General features: G+C 37.8%; 1 protein-coding gene and 1 long non-coding RNA gene across 9 annotated transcripts in view; one reads left to right on the top strand and one right to left on the bottom strand.

Moving 5' to 3' along the window:
• The window catches only part of CSTPP1 (centriolar satellite-associated tubulin polyglutamylase complex regulator 1), a 202,543-nt gene that overhangs the window by 50,236 nt on the left and 127,980 nt on the right, over positions 1-24,327 (top strand). Inside the window, exon 2 of one of the 5 annotated variants that reach the window (XM_035701212.2) lies at positions 13,710-13,814. The exons of the other annotated variants lie outside the window; for them this stretch is intronic. Coding sequence (XP_035557105.1) covers positions 13,777-13,814 — 38 coding nt within the window. The 5' untranslated portion in view covers positions 13,710-13,776. The remainder of the gene's footprint in view (positions 1-13,709; positions 13,815-24,327) is intronic. 5 annotated transcript variants of the gene reach the window in all.
• Positions 1-24,327, bottom strand: part of LOC112663317 (uncharacterized) — an 80,727-nt gene that overhangs the window by 39,690 nt on the left and 16,710 nt on the right. The window lies entirely within an intron of this gene.

Raw genomic sequence — 24,327 nt, 5'->3', positions numbered from 1 at the left:
CTCTGCAATATTTCAAAACCATTATTCTCTCTTGCCCATAAGGCTCTATACTGACTAACATCATTGGAGACCTAACCAGATCATATTTTGAGATCTCTTCTAGTTATAATTTCTAAATTCTTTGAAATTTCCTTTATGAACTCTACTCCACAAAGTTTACCACTTAACCTTCTCTGGTGACTTATTAGTTCATTGCCATTTAAATGTTTAGTATTGGCCTTTTTAGGGGATACAATTGGAACTATCTCTAAACAATAGGAAACATGATATTTTAGAAAATATGTTAATGGGGGACATGGGTGACTCAGTTGGTTGTGTTGGACTCTTGGTTTTGGCTTAGGTCATGATCTCAGGGTCGTAGGATCAAGCCCTGCATCAGGCTCTGTGCTTAGGATGGAGTCGGTTTGAGATCCTCTCTTTCCCTCTCTTTCTCCCTCTGTCCCTCCCCCCTCAATAAATAAATGAAATCTTAAAAATATATATGTTAACGGTATACTTCCATCTCTCAGTTTCAAGTTCATACCTTGGGATTTTCAAACATTTAATGGTGGACAATTTACCTATAAATAGTGACGAAAGTACTCTTTCAAATTGTTTTTGGAAGACTTTCTTGCTGAGTTTTTCCTCTGGGTCTGCTTGTCCTCTCACCTGTGCTGTCACTTCTTGGTTGTTGGTGTTTTCCAACAAATCCATAATTGTTCCAGTAAATCTGGGTACGCTGCAAAACATGAGTAGCTAAGCTGTACTGTGTGTGTATGTCTGCAAGACTGTGAGCTCTTTAGATCATATTCCTCTGGACACCCTTGAAAGAAGGATACTAAATCCCAGAGGATTTTCTTTTATGTTGTATGCAACCTCTACCTCTGAATGTTGTCTTTCAACCAGTAGAAGGTAAAAGGAATTAATATTTAGAGGTGCCACTCTATGAATAGACCAAGTGTCAGCATGGGGTCAGGACCTCTGAAGAAGTACATCCAAGAAAATGAGGCTAGAGTAGCTGCTGTAACTTAGAAACCACAGCAGAGTGTGACCAGGTTCTTGTGGTAAAGATAAAATGAGAAATGCGGTTTTTTAAGACATTGGAAAGTAATAATGAGAGAAAAACAGACTGAAATCTGAGAATTCCTATCAGGATTGGGAATCATTCTTCACAGGCTAAATTGATAGTTACAACACTGTGGCATTAGGAAGCTTGATCTCCACATACTAATATAGAAATGAATGATACTCTGTGGTCTTGGTTGGTGGGCCCAGGAGGGCTCTTTCTTAAGACCAAGTGTCTTGTTTTTGTTTTGTTTTTAAATGATGATTTTGGCTTCTTGGGGCTGCTTTCGTGATGTCTGTTTTGGTTGCAAGTACACAGATTACCTTCATTGAAAGAGGTTCATTTTAAGGATATGTGAGAATATAAGATAGCACTCACTCATGAATTCATTCAGCAATTAATTTTGAGCACTTACTATGTGCCCATGTTTAGTAGGCAGTGGAAATAGAGTAGTGAACAAGACAAACACGGTAATTATGCTTAATGGACGTTAGGGTTTAGTGAGGGAGATAGTCAATAAAGAAGTAAACTGATGGTGAAGACAATAGCTAATAGCTAATAAATATCTGCTATGTGCTAGGCACTGTTCTAAGCATATAACATGTATTCTATCATTTAATTCTCACAATACTGGGGCACCTCGGTGACACAGTCAGTTAATCATCTGACTCTTGATTTCGGCTCAGGTCATGATCTCAGGGTTGTGAGATCAAGCCCCATGTCAGGCTCCATGCTGGGCATGGAACCTGCTTGAAGATCCTCTCTCTCCTTCTCCTTCTGCCACCCCCCCACCATGTGTACGTGTTCTTTCTCTCTCAAAAAAATTAAGAAGTAAATAAAATCTTTAATTTTCACAATACCATGAGGTGGGTTTTATATTCTCTTCATTTTATGCGTTATGAAATTCAGACACACAAAAGTAACATTACCAAGGTTACACAGCTGATGACCATAACAAAATAAATAACAAGGAAATAACTAAGGTAATGTGATATACAGGATAGTCAGGAAGGCCTCTTGGAAATGGCATTTGAGGGCTTATCTCATGGTATGACTGGTTCATCCCATCAAAGAGCCAATAAGTTATCTCTGTTTACATGATTCACCCTTTTGTCCACCTTTGCTACCTAAGCTTTCTGTATCCAAAAAAGATAATATGATTGATTTTATTTGCTGCTACCGAGAATGGAATAACTTTAATAGGCAGTGATCAGGGAAAGCCACCTACAAGTAGTTGGTTTCCCTATGCATTGTTCATATATAATAAGTGAAAGTAATAAAATAATTAGACATAAAAATTACTTGTGTTATTTAATTATAATATTAATATGAAGATTGAAATCTTCGTTTCTAGAAAAAGAGCATTGATTATTATATCTTGATATAAATATTAATCACCAGAATTCAGTTGGGAATTTGCATACTTTTTAAAATATACTCTTGTAGTAAAAGGTACCAGCATCAAATTCCATTTTTTTTTGTTTTGATTAGAATACATACATTAAACGTGAACTTCATTAATTCACTCTCGGAGATGAAAAGGAAGTTCCAATGGTGCATATTCCTAAATCACTTAAAATGTAATTCTAATGAAAACAAACTATGATGATAAAATATGTATTATTTCTTCTTTTTTAAACAGGTGCTCTAAGCCCTATGAAAGATGACCCACTTCTCTCCTAAGTAATCTAGAACAATCAGGGTATAAACTTTCAGTTCTAAAGTTGGCAGATTTTTTTAGGATTATCCATCATCCAGCCTTTAAGTAATGTTGTTTTGGGTTCTTCTCGTGCCCATGGTAACAGAGGAGCAGTTTTGGAGCAACAAGAAACACATCAGAACAAACCAGGACTTCACTGATTTCCAGGCTGACAGCTTTGAATGAGGGATAGACTTGACACTTCTCTGGGCCATTTCTGCTCTGTGTTTTCCCTACTTATTGTTGTTAAATTGAGCCAAAATGTGCTCTGGTGAAGTAATGGTGACTAATCCTATTATAGACTTCTTCAAAAGGGTAATGCTTCTCTCTGCCCCGCCCCCATCTTTTTTCCATAGTTCACTTCTTAGCTGGAATTGACACATTATAACAGAAAATTACCCATTTCTCATTGTCAGCATCTGGATTCTCACAGACTCAGATAATTGCCAGGAATAGATTTTGCCTTCAGCTAGAACAATCCTATCCTCACTGTTACTGGCCCAGGCACTTCTGTCATTTGTAAAATCTATAGAGGATTCTGGTCTTTTCTCTGTCACTAGGTGTATCCTATAGCAGGGAGACATAGTAGTGAGTTGAGAGTCTTCAAAATCTGTTTTGAAACTTAAAAATCCAGATTCATCAAGGAAAGAAGAAGCTGCTGACTTGCTTAGAATCCATCTCTCCTCTTCAGTCTCTTCATGTTTTGATTACAGGAAACCATCCAGCAGCACTTGACCTGGTAACTGAGGAAGCCATTTCACAGCCCACTGGTCCCCTGACTCATTTAGAAGTCAGAGTCAGAGGTTGTGGAAGTAATAATTGGGCCCAGATTCTGCCTGTCAGGAGAGACCTCACTTCCCCACCCCTCCTTTCTACAAGTTAAGAGAAACTTAACTGTTGTGAAACCATTCAATAAGAGGAAATGAAGGAACTCCATCCTTGGCTGACGTATTCTCAAGAACCAGTGATATTATTTCTGTTTTCATGGATGCTGCTTTTTCAGCTAGCTAGTATAAAACTTAGGTATAATTTTTTTATGTGAAAATATTTCCCTTAGAGAAATTGCTTGATTTATTTTAATTTATAAATAATATAAAGACTCTTTACTTGGTGCTGATATTTCTTCTCATTCCACTGCTCTGATAATTCTGAGTACCCCTCTAGCAATCAGGTAAACACACACAAATCTGAATGAACAGATCAGTAGTGCTATTAAAAATGTGAAGTAGCTCATCAGAAGTTAAGAAATTTTATCTCATCAAGGATGGAACAGTTTAAATTCATCAATGTTTTTAATTTCTTCCATAATTTGCTCAGAACTCTAGAAGATCTGTGGTGCTGGCAGCCCAAGCCTGGCACAAGGGCAGGAAAGAATGACACATTCTGGCACCTTTAACCAGAATGTCTTTAATGAACTGGGATGGGGGTGGAGGGGAAAGAGGGAAAGGAGGAGGGACAGTTAGGATTTTGGCACCCACACAAAGATTCTTCTTCCCTGAGAAAAGTGAAATGAAAGTCAAATGAAGCTTCTTTCTGTTGTTATGATTTGCTAAGATGTTTGTCTGTCTCTCAGCTTCCAGCCCCATGGCAGGTGCATCTTTACAGTCAATGACTTCCCCACAAAACAAATTGTTTCTCAGGATCCCTCAAGAGGGGTCACGTCCAACCAATTTCCTGTCTGAGGCCATAGCTGTGATTCCTTTCTTCAACTATCAGATGCAATTCTGACCAGCACAGTGGAAACTATCTTACTAGAAAATGTCATGAGCATGTAAATTTATTTTAGGATACGTTGGCCCAGGATTGCTGAGTTCTGGGGCTGCCATAGTCGGTAATGCTGTTTCCAAGGTGGCCATAGAGCAGCCTCGAATCCATCCCTTTGTCAGTAAATAACATCAACTACAAGTGCCTTTGTTAATGTCCTTATGTTATATTTTCCAGATCAAGATCATTGCTAGGGATGATGATACCTATCTCATAGGGTTGTTGTATAAATGAGGTAAAATGACATGTATAAAATGCCTGGCTACATAGAATTCTTTCTCATTCCCCTTTAGTTCCAGGTTTCTGGTATTTTTGCTTCTCTCCTACTTTGTGAATCTCTTGGAAAGTGTTAGTTTCTTGGAAAGTGACAGTTTTGCTCTTCTTTCTCTTTAAATGGTGTTAGAGCTAAAGATTTTGAGGACTTTTTAGTCTCTCTTGTTTTCTGTAACATGTTTTGCTTACTCTGCATTTTGTGTACTTTTTTGGAGATTAAGAACATTTGATGATTTCCTGCATGACTATTAGCCATTTAGCGTTAGCCACTTGACTCATCATTTAGTTCATTTAGAGAACAGCCTAAGAAAGCTTTTTTGTCTTTCCTTCTCCCACCAATTAGCCATTTCCTTACTTCTTGGCTCTACACTCTTTTTTCTGCCTGCCAGGATTAAAAAAATTCAAGGTGTAATGGGAGACCTGAGCAGGTCAAGTCTACCCAACTTGTATTGTTCCTTCTCTTAGCTAGCAGTACTGCGATGTGCTCAGGGTAATGAAAAGCAGACATTCTCTGCTGAGGTCATTGCTCCTCACACTGGCAGCCTGATGCAGGAAGCTGTTTATCTGTGCTTGCTGAGCCAAGCTCCAGCCTCCCAACAGTTGGAATGTATTGAGAAACCACAGAGCCCAAAGAGACAGTGTTACACAGGCAGTTCCAGGCAGGGAGAGTATATTTACACCACACAGGCTGCAGTTTACATGTGTGGGGATAATTGTTCATCTGCACACTCTCAAACTTCACCTTCTATGCAATATATATGCCCTCTCAAGGGGGTTTAGCCAAGAGAATTGTACTGCAATGTCCAAAATGCCCTGAACACCTACTAACTTGACATAAGGAAAAAGATATATTATAGAAAATTTGATGTAAAAACCACCTTTTGGGGCACCTGGATGGCTCAGTTAATTAAATGTCAGACTTAAGATTTCAGCTTCGGTCATGATCTCAGGGTCCTGGGATCGAGCCCCGCATCAGGCTCCGTGCTCAGAGTGGAGTCTCCTTGGGATTCTCTCTCTCTCTCCCTCCTCTGCCCCTCTCCACCTCTTTCTCCCACTACCCCTTTTGAATAAAACAATAAGCAAAATCTATTTTAAAAAACTCTACCTTTTTAAGGTAGCTTTTTTTCTTAGCCAAATTTGATGCTTAAAATCTTAAACCATACAGGCCTGCTCTCTAAGGCATCCCAAAATATTGTTCTTTGCATGGTTTTCCCGACTACATATTTTTCTTATCTCTTTACCAAAATATCAAGTATCCTTATAGAGTTTCAAATGTGACTCTAAGATATGGTCACTTGCCTATAAGGGGATGTAGTCTGGTTGAGGAGATAATGCTTATTACAAACAATTAGAGAATAATTGTTAATTATTTGTTAATAATTCAAGACCTTATGTAATGGCATTAAGTTGTGCTCTCAGATCTGGGCATAAGGAGAAATAATGGGTACTAGAGAAGTTAAATAAGGCATCATAGAGGAGTGTGTCTTGACTTGTGTGATGGTTAATTTTATGTGTAATCTTGACCAGGTGAGGCTATGCCCAGATATCTGGTAAAACATTATTTCTGAGTATGTCTGTGAGGGTGTTTTCAGGAGAGATTAGCGTTTGAATTGATAGGCTTTAAAGAAGATCCACCTTCACTAATGTGGGTAGTAGGCATGATCCAATTCCTTGAGGACCTGACTAAAACAAAAAAGGTGGAAGAAGAGTGAATTTAGTGTTTTTGTTTTTATTTTTGTTTTTTTGCTTTAGCTGGGACGTCTATTACCTCTCACCCTCAGACATCACAGCCTTTGAATTTGGACTAGAACTTACATCATTTGGCCCTCTGATTCATGGGCCTTCGGACTCAGACTAGGACTTATACCAATGACTCCCTTGATTCTTAGGCTTCCAGACTTGGATTGAATTATATACTACCAACTATCCTCATTCTCCACATTGCAAATGGCAGATCATGGGACTTCTTGGTGTCCATAATCACATGAGCCAATTCCATAATCACATAAGCTAAATCTCTTCTTGTATATACAGTTTGCCTTTGAACAACACATGGTTGGGACATCAATCACCAACACAGTCAAAAATCCATGTATAACTTTCGGCTTCTCCAAAAACTAAACTGCTAACAGCCTACTGTTGACTGGAAGCCTACACAGTTGATAACATAAACAGATGATTAACATGTATCTTGTATATTATATGTATTATATTCTTATACTAAAGTAAGCCTGCGAAAAGAAAATGTTTCAAGAAAATCATAAGGAAGAGAAAATACATTCATAGAACTGTACTGTAAAAAGTCTGTATATGTATAAGTGGCCTTGCATAGTTCATACCTGTGTTGTTCAAGGGTCAACTGTATGTACATATTTACTAGTGACTCTGTTTTACTGGAGAATACTGACTAATACAACCTAGAAAGGTGAATAGAATTTGGATAAGCAAACAAGAAAGAAATATTTTTATGTGACACAAAAGTATTGTAGCATAGTGATTAACAACACAGACTTTGGAGTCAAATCTGTTTGAGAGCTGCCACTTACTAAATGTGATCTTAGGCAGGTTGCTTAGCCTCATCTATAAAATAGGGAGACTTATATATAAAATGTAAAATTCCATGTTACATGATTGTTGGGGGGATAATGAATGTAAAGTACTTGATATTTTATTTAAGATATACTAAGTGATAGCTACTGCTACTGTTGTTTGTACATTCAGCAAATATTTACTGAATGCCTTTGTGTTAGTGTTCTAGACACTAGGGGATACAGCGGTAAAAAACAGACAAATCACAACTTTTGTGGAACTTCTGTTTTGATCCTAGCTTTCATTCTGAAACTATATTTACCTTTATTTCCTCTTGTAATAATTTCAGACTTACAGAAAAGGTGTAAAAATAGCATAGGGGTGCCTGGGTAGCTCAGTTATTTAAGCGTCTGACTCTTGACCTCAGCTCAGGTCTTGATTTTGGGGTTGTGAGTTCAAGCCCTGCATTGGGCTCCGTGCTCGGTGTGAGCCTACTTAAAAAACAATAACAACAACAACAAAAACACATAGAGTCTCCATATGCCTTTCACCCAACTTCCACTGATGTTAGTATCTTCTGTAACCTAATAAAATTATGAAAATTAGTTCATTGAAAGCTATTAACTATCTATAGACATTATTAGAATTTTTACTTTCATTTTTCAAGGGTAGTTTTTTCTGGTATAAATTCTAGGTTGGCAATTGTTGTCTTTTAGTGCTTTGAAGATGGTATTCGATTTCCTTCTGGTTTCCACTGTTTCTGTCAAGAAGTCAGCTACCAGTCATTCTTATACCTTTGGAAAATAATCTGTCCTTTATCTATGGCTACTTTTTGGATGTTTCTCCTTGGTCTTTGGTTTTTGGTAGTATTACTATAATGTGCCTAGGTTTGCTTTTCTTTATATTAAACCACTTAGTGTGCTTAGTGTTTCTCAAACCTATAATTTGATGTCTTTTATCAGTTTTGGAAAATTCTCAATTTTTAGCTTTTCAGATTTGCTTCTGTTCCATTGTCTTTACTCCTTCTGGGATTCCAGTTACACAAACTTTAGACACTTTTATGGTATCCTCTCTTATGTACTTTTCTGCATTTTTCATCATTTTGTCTTATATGCTTTCTTTTAAATATTTTTTTCTGACCTGTTTTGGAGTGCATTAATTCTCTTTTCACTTTTGTGTGACTTGTTGTTAAGCCCAGGTAATGAGTTCTTAATTCCAATTATTGTTTTATTTTTCTTTTTGTGTTTTTTGTATCTTACCATGACACTTTTAGCCTGTCTGTTTTAAATACAAAGGAGAGAAAAAAAGAAATTGCAAGCTGGGGAAACCATAAATGTTGAAAGTGAATTTGAAAAACCTGAAGATTTGTTTACTAGTGTTTCTCATACTTCTCTTAGTCTTGCTTCCCATAGGGCATCTTCATTTTCCTTTTTTATTTCCAGTAGCAAAGAAGATTTTAATTAACTTTACTTTCTGTGGCTTGCCTCTATAGTTTATTGTGAAATTTTTATATAGTTTAAATATCCCTTTTTGGTTTGTTTCTTAAGGGCTTTTTTTTTTTTTAGAGTAGTTTTAGGTTGACATTAAAATTGAGAGGAAGGTAGAGATTTCCTATGTATTCCCTGCTGCCAAAATGAAAAGGCAACACTTATTTTTATTTAATTATCATTATCAACATCCCTTATATTTGGTACATTTGGTTACAATTGATGAAGCTATGTTGACACATCATCATCACCCAAAGTTCACAGTTTAGTATTCACTTGGTATTATATATTTTATGGATTTGGACAGATGTATAATGACATATAACCATCATTATGGTATCATATGGAGTATTTTCACTGCTCTAAAAATTATCTGTGTTCTTCCTGGTTATCCCTTCTTTCCACCCAATTTCCAGCAACCACTGATATTTATTTTTACTGTCTTCATAGTTTTGCATTCTCCAGATGTTATGTAGTTGGAATTATACAGCATGTAGCCTTTTCCAGTTATTGTACTTTTAGAAAGATTTATTTATTTATTTTAGAGAAAGAGCATGCATGCACAAGCAGGAGAGGGGGAAGGAGAGAGAGAGATAACCTCAAGCAGACTCCACACTGAGCATGGAGTCCAACACAGGGCTTGATCTCATGACCCTAAAATCAGAACCCACACTGAAACCAAAAGTCAGACATTTAACCAACTGTGCCACCGAGGCACCTCATCTAATTATTGTAATTTTAAAAAATATTTTATTTTTAAATAATCTCTCCACCCAATGGGGTCTCAAAATCACAACTCTGAGATCAAGAGTTGCATGCTCTACTGACTGAGCTACCCCAGTGCCCTGCAATTTTTGTACTTTTTTAGTTTAAGAATTATCATTCAGGTTTTTTAATGGTTTCTTTACTAATTCTTATTCTTTTATGGTTTCTTTACTAATTTCTTCATTTTCTTCAAATTCTTTACTAATTTCTTCATTTTCTTGAGCATGGTAAAATATGGTTATAAAAGTCCATAGTTCAAAATCTAGATTCCTTGTGGGTCTGTGTTTATTATCTTTTCTGTCTCTTGGCTCTTTATTCCATTGTCTTAAATTGTAGTATACTTTTTTCCATCAGTTGAGTGTTATACATTGTATGTGAAAAATTATAGAGATAATGTAAAGCCTAGAATGCTATAATCTTTCTTTAGAGAGGATTTACATTTGCTTCTGGCAGATGGCCTGAGCACTGGCAATCCTGGATTACCTCAATCCACTTAGGGGTTGAAATCATTTGAAGCTAGGCATAAGTATCAGGGAGGGCTGATCTATTTCCAGATATAGTCTTTCAGGGTGTCAACTAGACCCTTAGGGATATACCACAGTCCCTCTATCCAGCCCGGGTGGGTCCTAGCTCTAGTTTTTAGACCACCAAGCCTCAAGAGTCCTTTGAAAATTCAGGAACTTAACATTAATTCAAAACTATTACCTGTTTAGTCTACCCGCTATTTCTTTCAGGACTGGCATAAGCTCCTGACACTGTGAAATAATATCTTCTTTTTAATATCTTATTTTTAAAGTGATGAGTATAGATGATAGTGTGAGATATTTGTGACAACTTTAACATGATATGAAAATATTTGAGGTTTCTAACTGACAAAATCACACATACTACTAATTCTGCTATGTTTATATTCTTAACTAAAGGAAATGTAAATTCCAGTTAATGGTTTATAAAACTAAAGATGTAATTTTTTTTCCTATCCAAGTCTGTGCATCCCTTGAATTCAATTTATGGACTCTTACATTTAGAATTCCTGTTTATGGGGAAAAGTGGCACCAAATGCTAGGCTGACCTTTTTGGGTTTTATTCTCCTTTCATAACTTGGCCTTGTCATTCCTCATTTGCCTCAGTGGCTCTCTGATACTTCAACCAGATGCTTTTAATAATTCATCTAGTTTTTTTCAGCCAGAAAGTTTAGTCTAAATTACCTACTCTACCTTTATTGTAAGAGGAAGTATTTTGGAACTTTTGTTCTAGAGTAGAGGAATGTAATTAGATTAGCAGAAGTAGAAAATATCATACACAGGAAGAGGCTATAAAGGAGTCTAACTGGACTGTGGAGGACTAGTACATGTTGAATAGCAACAAACAGGAAATGTATAATTAGGATAGGGCCAGTTTGTGGAAGGCCCAATTATGTCGAAATAAGAAAAAAGACAAAATAAAAGATAGCACTTTGTAAAGGCTAAGAAATAAACTCATTGCCTGGTCTTCCTTTAATTTTTAAAATGTGTTAACTATGGGCAGCCCCCGTGGCACAGCGGTTTAGCCCTGCCTGCGGCCTGGGGTGTGATCCTGGAGACCCAGGATCAGGTCCCATGTCGGGCTCCCTGCATGAAGCCTGCTTCTCCCTCTGCCTGTGTCTCTGCCTCTCTCTCTCTCTCTCTGTGTCTCTATGAATAAATAAAAATAAAATAAAATAAAATGTGTTAACTATTTAGTAAATACCTTCTATGTGACAATCTCTGTGCCAGACATGATCCTCTGTCATTCTCACAGAAGGCAAGAATAATGGCAGTTTCATACCAGAAAAATACAGTTATTCTACAGTGTGGACCTACTATATGTTGGATACCATGCTAGTGAAGAATAAAAGATGAGTAAGCTAGTTGAACTCAAGGAACTTATGAACTCAAGGGGAAAATCGGACATAAGCATAACTATTAGGATGCTATTAAATACACACCAAGTAAAATTTCAGGCAACGTGTTTTGGGATAAGTGAAAGGAGATATTTATTCTATGAATTTTAAGGAAAGCTTCATGGAAGAAGTAGCACTTTAAGTGGTCCTTAGAAGATGAAGAATAGAGAATGGGAACTGAGTAGGTAGGGCATTGCTAGCTGAGGAAACAGCATGAGCAAGGGCACAGAGGCTTTCTGTTTTCAGAGAATGACAAAAGGTCTGTGGTCTATGCTTTAGTCCATTCGAGCTGCTGTAACAAACTATCATGGACTAGATGATAACAGAAATAAATAACAGAAATTTATTTCTCATAGTTTTGGAGGCTGGAAGTCCAAGATCAAGGCTCTGGCAGATTCCTTGTTTGTTGAGAGCCTACTTCCTGATTCACAGATGGCCTCCCTTTCGCTGCATACTCACGTAACAGAAGGGCCAAGGGACCTCTTCTGGGCCTCTTTCATAATGGCAAGAATCCCATTCATGAGGGCTCCAACCTTATGACCTAATCACCTCCCAAAGGCTCCACCTCCAAATACCATCACATTTGGGGATTAAGTTTCAATATATGACTCGAAAGAGACACAAACGTTCAGTCTATAGCAATGAGGTAATAGAGTTCAGGACAATATGTAAGTGAGAGGTTACAAAGAGAGTTTGTCATGGAAATTTTCTACTCTGTACACTTGGTATGGTATTGGTGCCATTGACTAAGATCATTCAATTCAGGAAATGTTTCTTACATACCCTGTATGCCTAGATTTATGACAGGTGCTGGGGAAACTGATTAATAAAGCATGATCTCTATCTTGAGTGTACTTAGAGTCGAGTAAGTCAATAATTAAATAACTTGCGATTTGAGCTAACTAGAGGTTTAAGGTGATAAGAATGTCCAGAGGAAGAATATCTTAATAAGCTTGAGGGGTCAGGAAGGGTGTCACAGAACAGGTGGTCCTCTAAGTTGAATATTCTTTTTTTTTTTAATTTTTATTTATTTATGATAGTCACACACACAGAGAGAGAGAGGCAGAGACATAGGCAGAGGGAGAAGCAGGCTCCATGCACCGGGAGCCCAATGTGGGATTCGATCCCGGGTCTCCAGGATCACGCCCTGGGCCAAAGGCAGGCGCTAAACCACTGTGCCACCCAGGGATCCCTGAATATTCTTTATCTAACTTATTTATTTATTGAAATTGAAGTTATACATGCATACAGTTTAAAGAGTAAAATGGTTCTATAAGAATTGTCCAATAAGAATTGTTAAAAAAAAAAAAAAAAGAAAGAAAAAGGTGGGACACCTGGGTGGCTCAGCGGTTGAGCGCCTGCCTTTGGCTCAGGGCATGATCCTGGAGTCCTGGGATCAAGTCCCACATCAGGCTTCCTGCATGGAGCCTGCTTCTCCCTCTACCTATGTCTCTGCTTCTCTTTCTCTCTCTTGTTCTGTGCCTCTCATGAATAAATAAAATCTTTAAAAAAAAGAAAAAGAAAAAGGCATTACCTCAACTCTTAGCTTAGTTTCCCATTCCTCAGAGATAACCACTTTCAACTTCTTAGAGTGATTTGTTTGGCATTTATTACTGTATCTCTAAATTACTTGCTTATGTTACTACTTCATTAAAAAAAAAAATTCAGGCATTATCTATTGACTTCCCACTGTGTGAAATGTAAATCTATTTCTCTTTAACATCCTTTACCACACATTTGTGACTTTATTTACTCCCCAACCTCTCTCTCTCTTCTCTGTCTCTCTGTCTCTCTGTCTGTCTCTCTCTCTCTCTCTCTATATATATATATCAAGATTTTGGTTATATCAGTACTCATTATTTATATTTTATAACTATATAAATGCTATTGACACTTGAGCTAAGTTGCATAATCTTCTCACCCCTGAGACTGACACCCCCCCCTTTTTTTTGTATATTTTTTTATTGGAGTTCGATTTGCCAACATATAACATAAACCCAGTGCTCATCGCGTCAAGTGCCCTGCTCAGTGCCCAGTCACCCAATCATCCCATCCCCCTGCCCACGTCCCTTTCCACCACCCCTTGTTTGTTTCCCAGAGTTAGCAGTCTCTCATGTCTTGTTTGGTTAATTTTTATAAACTTATCACCAATTTATCTCCAAACTCTACCCAACTAAATAAATTGCCTTTCAGTACTTGCTATTTATTTTCCATTTGCCCCTGTAGATCCACTCTCCACATTACCCTGGAGGGCTGATCTGTACAGACTTTAATCCATGGACTCCTTTGCTCTATGATTACCCAAGAGATTGAAGGGCAGGAGGAGACAGGGTGAGTTTGGGGTATGTATTCTCTCCCTACCAGTTTGCTGTGGGTTGGAGGTTGGCTCTGTTCCTCTACTGAAGGTCACAGCTTATGTTAGATGGTCCCTGCTCTTCCTAGATTTAAGAAGCCACTCCCTCCAGGTGTCTCTTCAGGCCTGGAGTCATAACACAATTTAACTGTTGCTAGCTATGGGGTAATCCACTTTCCCTTAACCCTTTCCACACCTTTGTGAATATTCTCTTTTTACAACTTTCCTCAGCTACCCTTCTTAAATGTATTATTTGTTAACTGCCAGGACTCTGACTGAAGCAAAGACATTGATATTTGTATGTATTAATTCTCTCTCAGTTTTATCTTCTTAAAGAAGTCTCTCCGAGAATTTTCTTACCTGCTTTATCTATATTATTTTACCCCTATGCCTGCTTTATAGTAGCATTCTCTGGACTTTCAATATTATTGTTGGGGTTTCCTGTCTTTTTTCATCCTTGTTTTTGGTGTAGTCATTTTTTTTTTTTATTATTCATGAGAGACACAGAGAGAGAGACAGGTAGAGGGAGAAGCAGGCTCCATGCAAGGAGCCCAACACGGGACTCGACGCCGGGTCTCCAGGATCAGGCCCTGGGCCAAAGGCAGGCGCTCAACCACTGAGCCACCCAGGGATCCCCAGTATAGTCATTTTAAAACAGGACCTCACATTTCTTTGACACTCTTGCCTTTGAGAAGTAGAGTCTATGTTTTCTCTGCTTGAATATGAATGTGATAGAAGTAACACTATGTGACTTTTTTTTTTTTTAAAGAGGGAGAGCGAGAGGTAGGGGAGAGAAAGGTAGAGAGAGGGGCAGAGGGAGAGAGAATCTCAAGCAGGCTCCACGCCCAGTGTGAAGCCTGATGTGGGGTTCAGTCTCACAACCCAGAGATCAAGAGTCAAACGCTTAACCAACTAAGCCACCCAGGCTCCCCAACACTATATGACTTCTAAGGCTAAGTCACAAAAGGCCATGTAGATTGTGTTTTAGTCTCTGGAAACTCACTTTTCAGACATTCTGTTTCAGGAGGCTCCTTTTTACTAACCAGTTGCCAAGCTGTAAGAAGCCCAGCCACAAGTTTGGTCTTTAAGCCTGGGTGACTGACATGTGAGGGAAGAAGTTCCAGAGAATCCTATCCCCAACTATTTAAGTCAGCCCCAGCCATTTAAGTCTTCCCAATTCAGGTCCAGAAATCATGGAATAGAGACAAGCCATCTCTACTGTACTCTGTATAATTCCTGACATACTGAATCCATGAGCATAATAAAATTGTTATTTTTTTTATGCCACTAAGTTTAGTATGGTTTGTTATGCAGTAACAGATAATTGGAACAAAATTTTTTACTAGGAGTGAAGGATTGCAATAACAAAAACCTAAAACATATGTCATTGGCTTTGAGACCAGGCAACAGGCAGAAACCAGAAGGACCTTGAGAACACTGACAGTGAAAGTCCAATGGACCTCAAGCAGACCATCAATGAAGGCTTAAAAGAGAGTGGGGAAAATGTTAGCTGGAGATAAGAGGACCCTTGTTATGTAATGACAGAAAGTTTAGCAATACTGTCATTTTTGGTAATGTGAAAAATAGGAAATATACACAGTGAGCAGGACGATCCTACCTGTGAAGATTCTGGGCTACCTATTTTTTTCTGGCTACCTAGAGTAAAATGTGAGAGAGATGAACTAAAAAATGAACTGTTTTGTTTTCAAGTAGAGTTTAGAGAAAATATAGAGAGCTAAGGACAATCTTACCAACCAGCAGAAAGTATTCAAAGTAAGAAAGTGCCTTAGGACAAAGATCAAATCCAGAGTGCTGGCAGAGAAATGTGGTCCAAGGGTAAGATGAACCCTTTGTTTAAACCTCAGCAAGATATCTGGGTGGAGCCTCATAGACTTTTTTTTTTCTTTCTCATAGATTCTTTCAGATAGACAAGAGACCTAAGGATTTAAAGAATGTTGTCCCATAGCAGCCTCATAGGGAACCCAAATAGGGAAGGACCAGTCTCAAAGAGGTTTGTGGGTATAGCTTTTGTCCAATGGAGTAAACCCCAATAAAGTTAATAGAAAAACCATCACCATCATTTTTAAGACAATTGTATTTGTGGAAGCCCCACTAACTTGGGCTAAAGAAGACATAAGTAATATAAAATAAAAAGTGGTCCCCAGACTTCTATGGGCAGGAAGCAAGCTGAGAAAGCTATTCAGTGGAGACTGTGATTTATGGAAACAAAAGTATTACTCAGAAGATGAAACCAGAAGCCCAGAGTACAGTCAAAAGCCATGGAAAGTCATTACCAGGGAGAGGTGCTAGGCTCGAATCAAAGAGTAAGACATGTGGGTGGATGGATTTCAGAATTGCAATGAACCAATGATTGCGATATTTGCTTCCCATTCTCTAGTTTTGGATGGAAGTTTACTGTGGTTATCCTTTTTTTTTTTTCTTAAGGTTTTATTTATTTATTTGACAGAAAGAGAGAGCACAAGTAGGAGGAGCAGCAGGCAGCGGGAGAGGGAGAAACAGGTTCCCTCATGAGCAAGGAGCCTGATGCAGAGCTCAATTCCAGGACTCTGGGATCATGATCCGAGCCAAAGGCAGATGCTTAACTGACTGAGCCACCCAGGCGCCCCATACCATAGTTATCCTTCATTGTATTACCATTGTACATACTGGGCATGCAAGACGATATAACTTGTCTCTTTAGTTTATAGGTGTTGAGAATGAGGAATTATACAAGGAACTATACCCAAGAAATTGCACTTGAGAAACTTCATCTATACCTGGACTTGATTTATATGTCAAGATCCTCGAGTTTATGTTGATGCTAAAATTGATTTAGACTTTGAGGGTTTCAGTGGGGAGTGTATTTTGCATTTGGGAGGAACATAAATTGTTTTGGCCAGAGGGCAACTGTGGATGATTATATTTTCCAAAGATAACTGCACCAATATCTCCTATCCTACATGATTTTCTACAAAGTGATCTTGCCATGCCCCCAATGAAAGATAAAATCTGATTTTTTACAGTGTGTGCTTTGGGTGTACACACATATTCATTCATTGTGGTAGGCTTATAAAGATCCTTTTAATCTGGGAACTCATGCCTTTCCTTTCCAAGAAATTTTCTTCAATGTTTTTTCCTCCATTTTCTGTTTTTTCAAACATCTTGTCTACTTACATATACACCCTCAGATATGTAGTTTTATATAAATGCTATCATACTACACATGCTGTTCTGTATGATTTTTATTTTTCAGATTATATAGGCTGTATATCCTTTAAGACTTCTCAAATAACAGACATTTAATATTTATCAATTAATATGACATTAAAACATACTTACCCAATCATTATACTGATATATATAAAATCTTTAAGCTATTTTTCACACCTATAAGTGGCCCACACACCAAATAAAAACTTTTTAGACTCTGTGTCCCAATTCGAACTTCTGAAAATATGGTTACCATATGCTAAGTCATGAATTGGGGAATTAGCATAGTGTTTGATGCTCTCCATTGCTCATCCTTTCCTGTATGATGACCCCATCTTAAACGAAGGAGTCTACATACTATAGGGTCGTTTAAAATTGTAATATTTTATGGAAACAATTATCTCTAATGACTTGTAAAAATAACATGTTTTCTTTTGGAGTCTGAAGCCGAGCTGCAAGAATTTTTCTTAGGAATCCAGACCTTCTCTTTAATCAGCAAAACCCTTTAATTTGCTAAAGATCAGCTTAGTGCCCCGTTGACCACTCAGTGGAACAAGCAAGTGTTAGAGAGAGATCCCTTGTGTTTTTCCTTTAGTTGTAAATTCCATCAAGCTAGACCATTAGTTGCAGTGGATGGGAACAGTTCATTTGGTGGTTCCAAATGGTAGTAAAGGAAAGAAAAATATCTCTCTGATATTTTTGCTTAGGGATTTGGGAATTCAGAATTTAGTCATAGATAACTAGATTAATGTGTTTAAATACCTTAAATCACTTTAAATCATTCCTTGTTTTGTAACATGATCTTAGAGGTAGCTAAAACTGATTGGGAAATTTTGTTGTGAACTTAGTATCCTCCAAAAGCAGGTTCTGCTAATGAGCAGACTATTTAGGTAATAGATAAGCAAACATGGATTAGCTAATAGAGTAAGAAGTCTTGTGTCCTGTGGTTATCTCTCTCTATATTTGAGAAGGGGTATCATTTGTAGGCAAGAGGCAGTTTCCTTGGGATACACTATTTCTATTTTACAGGGCTTTTTTTTTTTTTAATCCCATCCTAAAGATAACAAGAACATATAGTGGCACTAGATGGTATTAAACAGTTTAGGATGTTGACATGTTAGATTGTATAAAACGAGGCAGAAAGGATTACATTTTGGCAGCTGCATCATTCCTGGCAAGAGCTTATTATATTCCAACTTGTTTTGCTGTCATTGTTAACCCATTAGAGAAACTAACCACTATATTGGTTCCAGCCAAATCTTTGTCATCACTGGCCCTAAAAACCTCTTGGGGACCAAAGAGCACCTGGCTATTCTGAAAGCGTCTATCCTCAGGGATTGATGCTCATCTCTGCAGGCTCCCCAAAGCCCTCTTCCCTTTTTCCTGAAGCACCTTCAAGCATTTCTGCATGGCTACCCACTCACTCTCTTCTATTATACCTCCTCCTCCTGCCTTACTGAATGCTGGATTTCCCAGCTCACAACTCTTAAGAAGGAGCTTTATTTCAGAGTAGAAAGGGGCCCCCATATGTGGCCTATTATATCCATATCAACTTGCTTACCCTTTTCAAACAGCTATTGTCTTTTAATAGGGTCCTGCCTGGCAGGGGGAGTCCTTAATTCTTGCCATATAAGAATGGGCAGCTTGAGTTACAGCGAACTGCAGTTTGGTGCTCTGATCAAAAGGCCTCTGTTGTTTTTAGGTTTTTTCTTCCCCCCTCCCTCTCTCTCTCTTTCTATATCCTGGGCTAATAATTCAGCACAGCAAGGTCATTACAGGCTTTGAATTGAGAGTTGAGAGTGTTAAATTACTGACCTAGAATAAAAGAGATCTGGGGGGCTCTCAAGAAAGATAAAGGGATTCTGGTTAGTAAAGTGCAAGCCCAGCAACCTCCCTTCTTAACAATATTATTTTTTTTAATCCTCTCTGTCTCCAAAAGTCTTTTCTGGGACAAGGAAAGATCTCCTGCCAGAGAAATTAGGTTAGGAACTCCACAACATCTTCTGAGAGCTGTGGCCCAATGCTAGCAATTCACGGGTGCCTGAGTAGCTGGCCTTCTATCTCCCCACCTTGTCAGTATTTCACACTCTGCCGCCTTCCTCCCCCGGCCTAGCTGGTCCTTCATTATGTAAGTCAAATATAGGTGATACTTCAGCCAAAAGATTATATCTCACACAGGATTTCAGACATGTGAGAAACAGACCACTTAGGCTTCAAAATATCTTTAAAAAGATGGTGTCGCCTCATTAAAAGCCACTTCCATTCCATTTATGTTTTGTAAAGAACATTTGCCTGGTCCTACCATACTTCAACAAGAAGAACATTGCCCCACTGTGAATGTACACCTCCACTCTACCGTATTAGATCTTCTTCATACTTGGCCAAAAGCATTATCTCCCATGTATCCTCTTCCCCAATTATCTCTTAAAGCCAAGCACCATCTCTGGAAAATATCGGCTTCCTCAGTTTTTTATTTTAGAAAAGTCCCTGAAACCAACTTTCACAGATTTCTACTGAGCAAAGTAATAATAATAGCTGATAGTCCTTGAATGTGCCAGGCATTATACAACATGCATTATTATCACATTTAATCATCTTTGGCAACTTTCACAATTTTATAGATAATAAATAACTGAGGCCCAGAGCGGTTAAGTACCTGAGCCAAAGTCACAAAAAAAAAACGTAGGAAGTGGCGGGATCTGCCCCAGATGAGTGCTTCTTGAACTTTAATGTGCATGTGAAGCATGTGAACCACCTGGAGTTTTATTAAAATGCAGAATCAGGTTTAGTAGGTCTGAAATGCGGTCTGAGATTCTGGTTTCTCCCTGGCTTCTAAGTGATACCAATGCTGCTATTTTTGGCCCACTCTTTCAGTAGCAAAGCCATAGTCATTCTAACTTCAGAGCCATTCTAAAGAAATATTTTAGTTATAGTTTCCAATTACTCATTCTACCAGACAGTCCTATAAATATAGGTATTGGGTATTTGACACCAATATTTTATTTCTTATTATGGTAAAATATACATAACAAAATAACCATTTTTTAAGTGTACAGTTCTGTGGCATCAGGTACACTCACATTGTTCTGCAATATCACCACCATCCATTTCCAGAACTTCTTCATCTTCCCAAACTGAAACTGTACTCATTAAACACCCCCCCCCAATGGCACTAACTAGGGAATTGGGAAGTTTCAGATGTGAAAAAGGGAAAGGCTAGAATGTACCCTGTAGCACTGGAATTTAATCAATGTATTCATGGGTTTTAATATATGTAGATAGCTAGATACATAGAAATGAATCTAGGAGAGTGTATGTGTGTGTGTATGTGTGCACACGCACTCATGTGCACACACCCACATGCAGAGCGTATGTATATAAATCTCCATCTGTCTTTCCCCTGACTCTGGGAGAGCCTAGAAGCAATGATACATTTGGAACACATCCAGCACCTACCTAGATCTTAGTTTTTAAACAGTCCTCTAATAAAAGCAAGTTGGGCTTCTTGAAGAAATGGCTGGCTCTAAGATTGGGTAGGAAAGAATAAGATAAGCCTGAAACATCTTCTTCAATCAAAAAGTAAGGAAGTGACCAAAGAATTGTGTGGACATGTCAAAAGGACCTAGACGTCAGCTTGGGACACCTGGCTAGCTCAGTAGATAGGACATAGGACTCTTGATCCCAGGGTTGTGAGCTCAGGCTTCGCATTGAACATAGAGCCTATTTACTTGCTAAATAAATAACAGTGGTTCTAGGAGGCATCTTCATTTTGTTCTTGTTTTTCAAGAAACATAATTTTTCTCATAGTTTTTTTTCTTTTTTTCAAAGATTTTATTAATTTACTCACGAGAGACACAGAGACAGAGAGAGGCAGAGACACATGCAGAGGGAGAAGCAGGCTCCATGCAGGGAGCCTGAAGTGGGACTCGATCCCGGGTCTCCAGGATCACACCCTGGGCCGAAGGTGGCGCTAAACCGCTGAACCACCCAAGCTGCCCTTCTCATAGTTTTAAATAAATACTTTAGCAAGGGTTAGAAATACTCTTCACAAGGCTTATAGATTAGGGGCACCTCGGTGACTCAGATAATTAAGTAATGGACTCTTGCTTTGGCTCCTGTCATGATATCAGGATCCTGGGATTGGCTGCGTGCGCTGCCCTTCCCCATTTGCGTGTGCACTCTCTCTCAAAAAAAATTTTTTTAAATAAGGCCTGTAGATTAGATAAGAATATTGTATCAATTTTAATTTTCTGATTTTGATCATTATACTATGATCATGTAAGAGAATTCTTTATTTTTTAGGAAATATATGCTGTATTTAGGGGGTAAAGGAGAATCATGTCTAGAACTTATTCTTAAGCAGTTCTGAAAAATAATAATATATGTGTGTGTGTGAGAGAGAGATTGAGAAAGAGTGAGTGAAAGTAAATGTAATAAAATATTCATATTTGTGTAATCTAGGTGAAGGGTATCCAGGAATTCTTTGTGCTGTTCTTGCAACTTTTCTATAAATTTGAAATTATGTAAAAATTAAAAAATTGAAATCTCAAGAGAAAAAACCTGACAACTTAAAGAATGAAAGAATTTACTCAATAAAATTTGAATACTGGTTTTGGAGAAATCTGTTTGACGTAGACATTATAGTATACTTCTGTGTGGCCTTTAAAATATTTTTAGGAACAATTTTGTTTGATTTTAGAGGTAAGACTGATGTCTATTAAAAAAACTTTTTTAGTTCAGTAAAATACAATGAAAAAGTAGCAAGAATGTACATTTTTATGCAGATAGAAAATTTGTTTTGGATTTCTGGTCATAATAGGTTGCAGTGCTTATGATTTGGCCCTCTTATCCATTATAAACACATGGTAATGATACATAAAATTTTCTGAGAAGAAAATTTAAAGGACATAGCCATGTGTAGAATCAATATAAATTCATCTATAGACAAGGAATTAAACAAACCACAATGCGAATGGGGCTAAAACCAAAGGCCTCTTGTGTTCTGGGTTCAGAAGCAAGCATAGGAAACTGGGAGCTCATTTCTTATGGAATAGTAGAGACTGAATGTGTCACACACAGAGCAGGAGATTTTTTTTTTTAATTACGATTGCTACCTGGAGGATGACTTATATAAAACCTGGGTCTATAAAAGGAAGCAGACAACCTTGCAACCAGGACTGAGTGGTCTGAACTACTCAAGGGTTCAGTGACAGTCTCTGTGATCCCCAGTATCATTGGGAATGGAGCCTTTATTCACTCAATATACGATCTAGTTCTAGACTAGGATCTATCCTTGGGAATAAGTGAGGGAGTGAGCAGCCCACTTAAGGTAAGTCTACATGCTGAAATTCCAAAATATATGAAAACAACTAATGCTAGTAAAGAGCCAATAAATTCAACAATTGAAATATGAAGATTCATATTCATTTCTCCAGAGAAGATAAGACTAATTAATTATTTTAAATTGCATTTGAAATAAAGTTTAGGATCCCCAGGGACATCATAAGAGGAATGGTCATCATTTAAAAAAGAGAACAATGGGGATCCCTGAGTGGCGCAGCGGTTTGGCGCCTGCCTTTGGCCCAGGGCGCGATCCTGGAGACCCGGGATCGAATCCCACATCGGGCTCCTGGTGCATGGAGCCTGCTTCTCCCTCTGCCTGTGTCTCTGCCTCTCTCTCTCTCTCTGTAACTATCATAAATAAATAAAAAAATTTAAAAAAAATAAAAAATAAAAAATAAATAAAAAAGAGAACAATGGATTATTTATGTTTTAGATATTGAGTTTGATAAGTTCCTTATATATTTTGAATATTAACCCATTATCAGATATGTTATTTGCAAATATCTTCTCCTGTTCTATGGGTTGCCTTTAGTTTTGTTGATTGTTTCCTTTGCTGTGCAGAAGCATTTTATTTTGATCAAGTCCCAGTTGTTTATTTTTGCTTTTGTTACCCTTGCCTCAGGTAACATAACTAGAAAGAAGTTGCTACGGCTGATGTCAGACGTTACTGCCTGTGTTCTCCGCTAGGATTTTAATGGTTTCCTGTCTCACATTTAGGTCTTTAATCCATTTTTAATTTATTTTTGTGTATAGTGTAAGAAAGGAGTCCAGTTTCATTCTTCTGCATGTTGCTCTCCACTTTTCCCAACACCATTTGTTGGAGAGACTGTCTTTTTTCCATTGGATATTCTTTGCTGCTTTGTCAAAGATTAATTGAACATAGAGTTATGGGTTCATTTCTGGGTTTTTTGTTGTGTTCCATTGATGTATCTGTCTATTTTTGTGTCAATACCATACTCTCTTGATCACTACAGCTTTGTAATATAACTTGTTGAAGTCTGGAGTTGTGATGCCTTCAGCTTTGCTTTGCTTTTTCAAAGTTGATTTGCCTATGCAGGATCTTTTGTGGTTCCATTCAAATTTTAGGATTGTTTGTTTTAGCTCTGTGAAAAATGCTGTTGGTATTTTGATAGGGTTTACATTAAATGTATAGATTGCTTTGGGTAATATAGACATTTTAACAATATTTGTTCTTCCAGGGGCACGTAGGTGGCTCAGTCAGTTAAGCACTCAACTCTTGGTTTCGGCTCAGGTCATGATCTCAGGGTTGTGAGGTCTGCCTCTGTGTTGGGTTCTGTGCTGGGATTGGGATTCTTTTCCTGCTCCTCCCCTTACCCCTCTGCTTCTCTCCCTGGTCACTCACTTTCTCTCTCTAAAATAAACAAAACCTTTTTAAAAAACCCCAATATTTGTTCTTCCAATCCATGAACATGGAACATGTTTTTCCATTTCTTTGAGTCCTCTTCAATTTCTTTCATCAGTATTTTATACTTTTCAGAATACAGATCTTTTGCTTCTTTGGTTTAGTTTGTTCCTAGGTATCTTACAGGTTTTAGTGCAATTGTAAATGGGATTGATTCCTTGATTTCTCTGTCTGTTGCTTCATTATTTGTGTGTAGAAATGCAACAGATTTCCATACATTTATTTTGTATCCTGCAACTTTACTGAATTCGTGTATCAGTTCTAGCAATTTTTTTGGTGGAGTTTTTCAGGTTTTCTATATAGAGTATCATGTCATCTGCAAATAGTGATAGTTTGATTTCTTCCTTGCCAATTTGGGTGCCTTTTATTTCTTTGTGTTATCTGATTGCTGAGGCTAGGACTTCCAGTACTATGTTAAGTAACAGTGGTGAGAGTGGATATCCCTGTCTTGTTCCTCACCTTAGGGGAAAAGCTCTCAGTTTTCCCCCATTGAGGATGATATTAACTGTGATTTT

The sequence above is a fragment of the Canis lupus genome, chromosome 18, assembly GCF_003254725.2.
Source record: "Canis lupus dingo isolate Sandy chromosome 18, ASM325472v2, whole genome shotgun sequence".
Lineage (NCBI taxonomy): Eukaryota > Metazoa > Chordata > Mammalia > Carnivora > Canidae > Canis > Canis lupus.
Note: the sequence above shows the minus strand (reverse complement) of the source record. Positions and strands in the feature narration are given on the sequence as shown.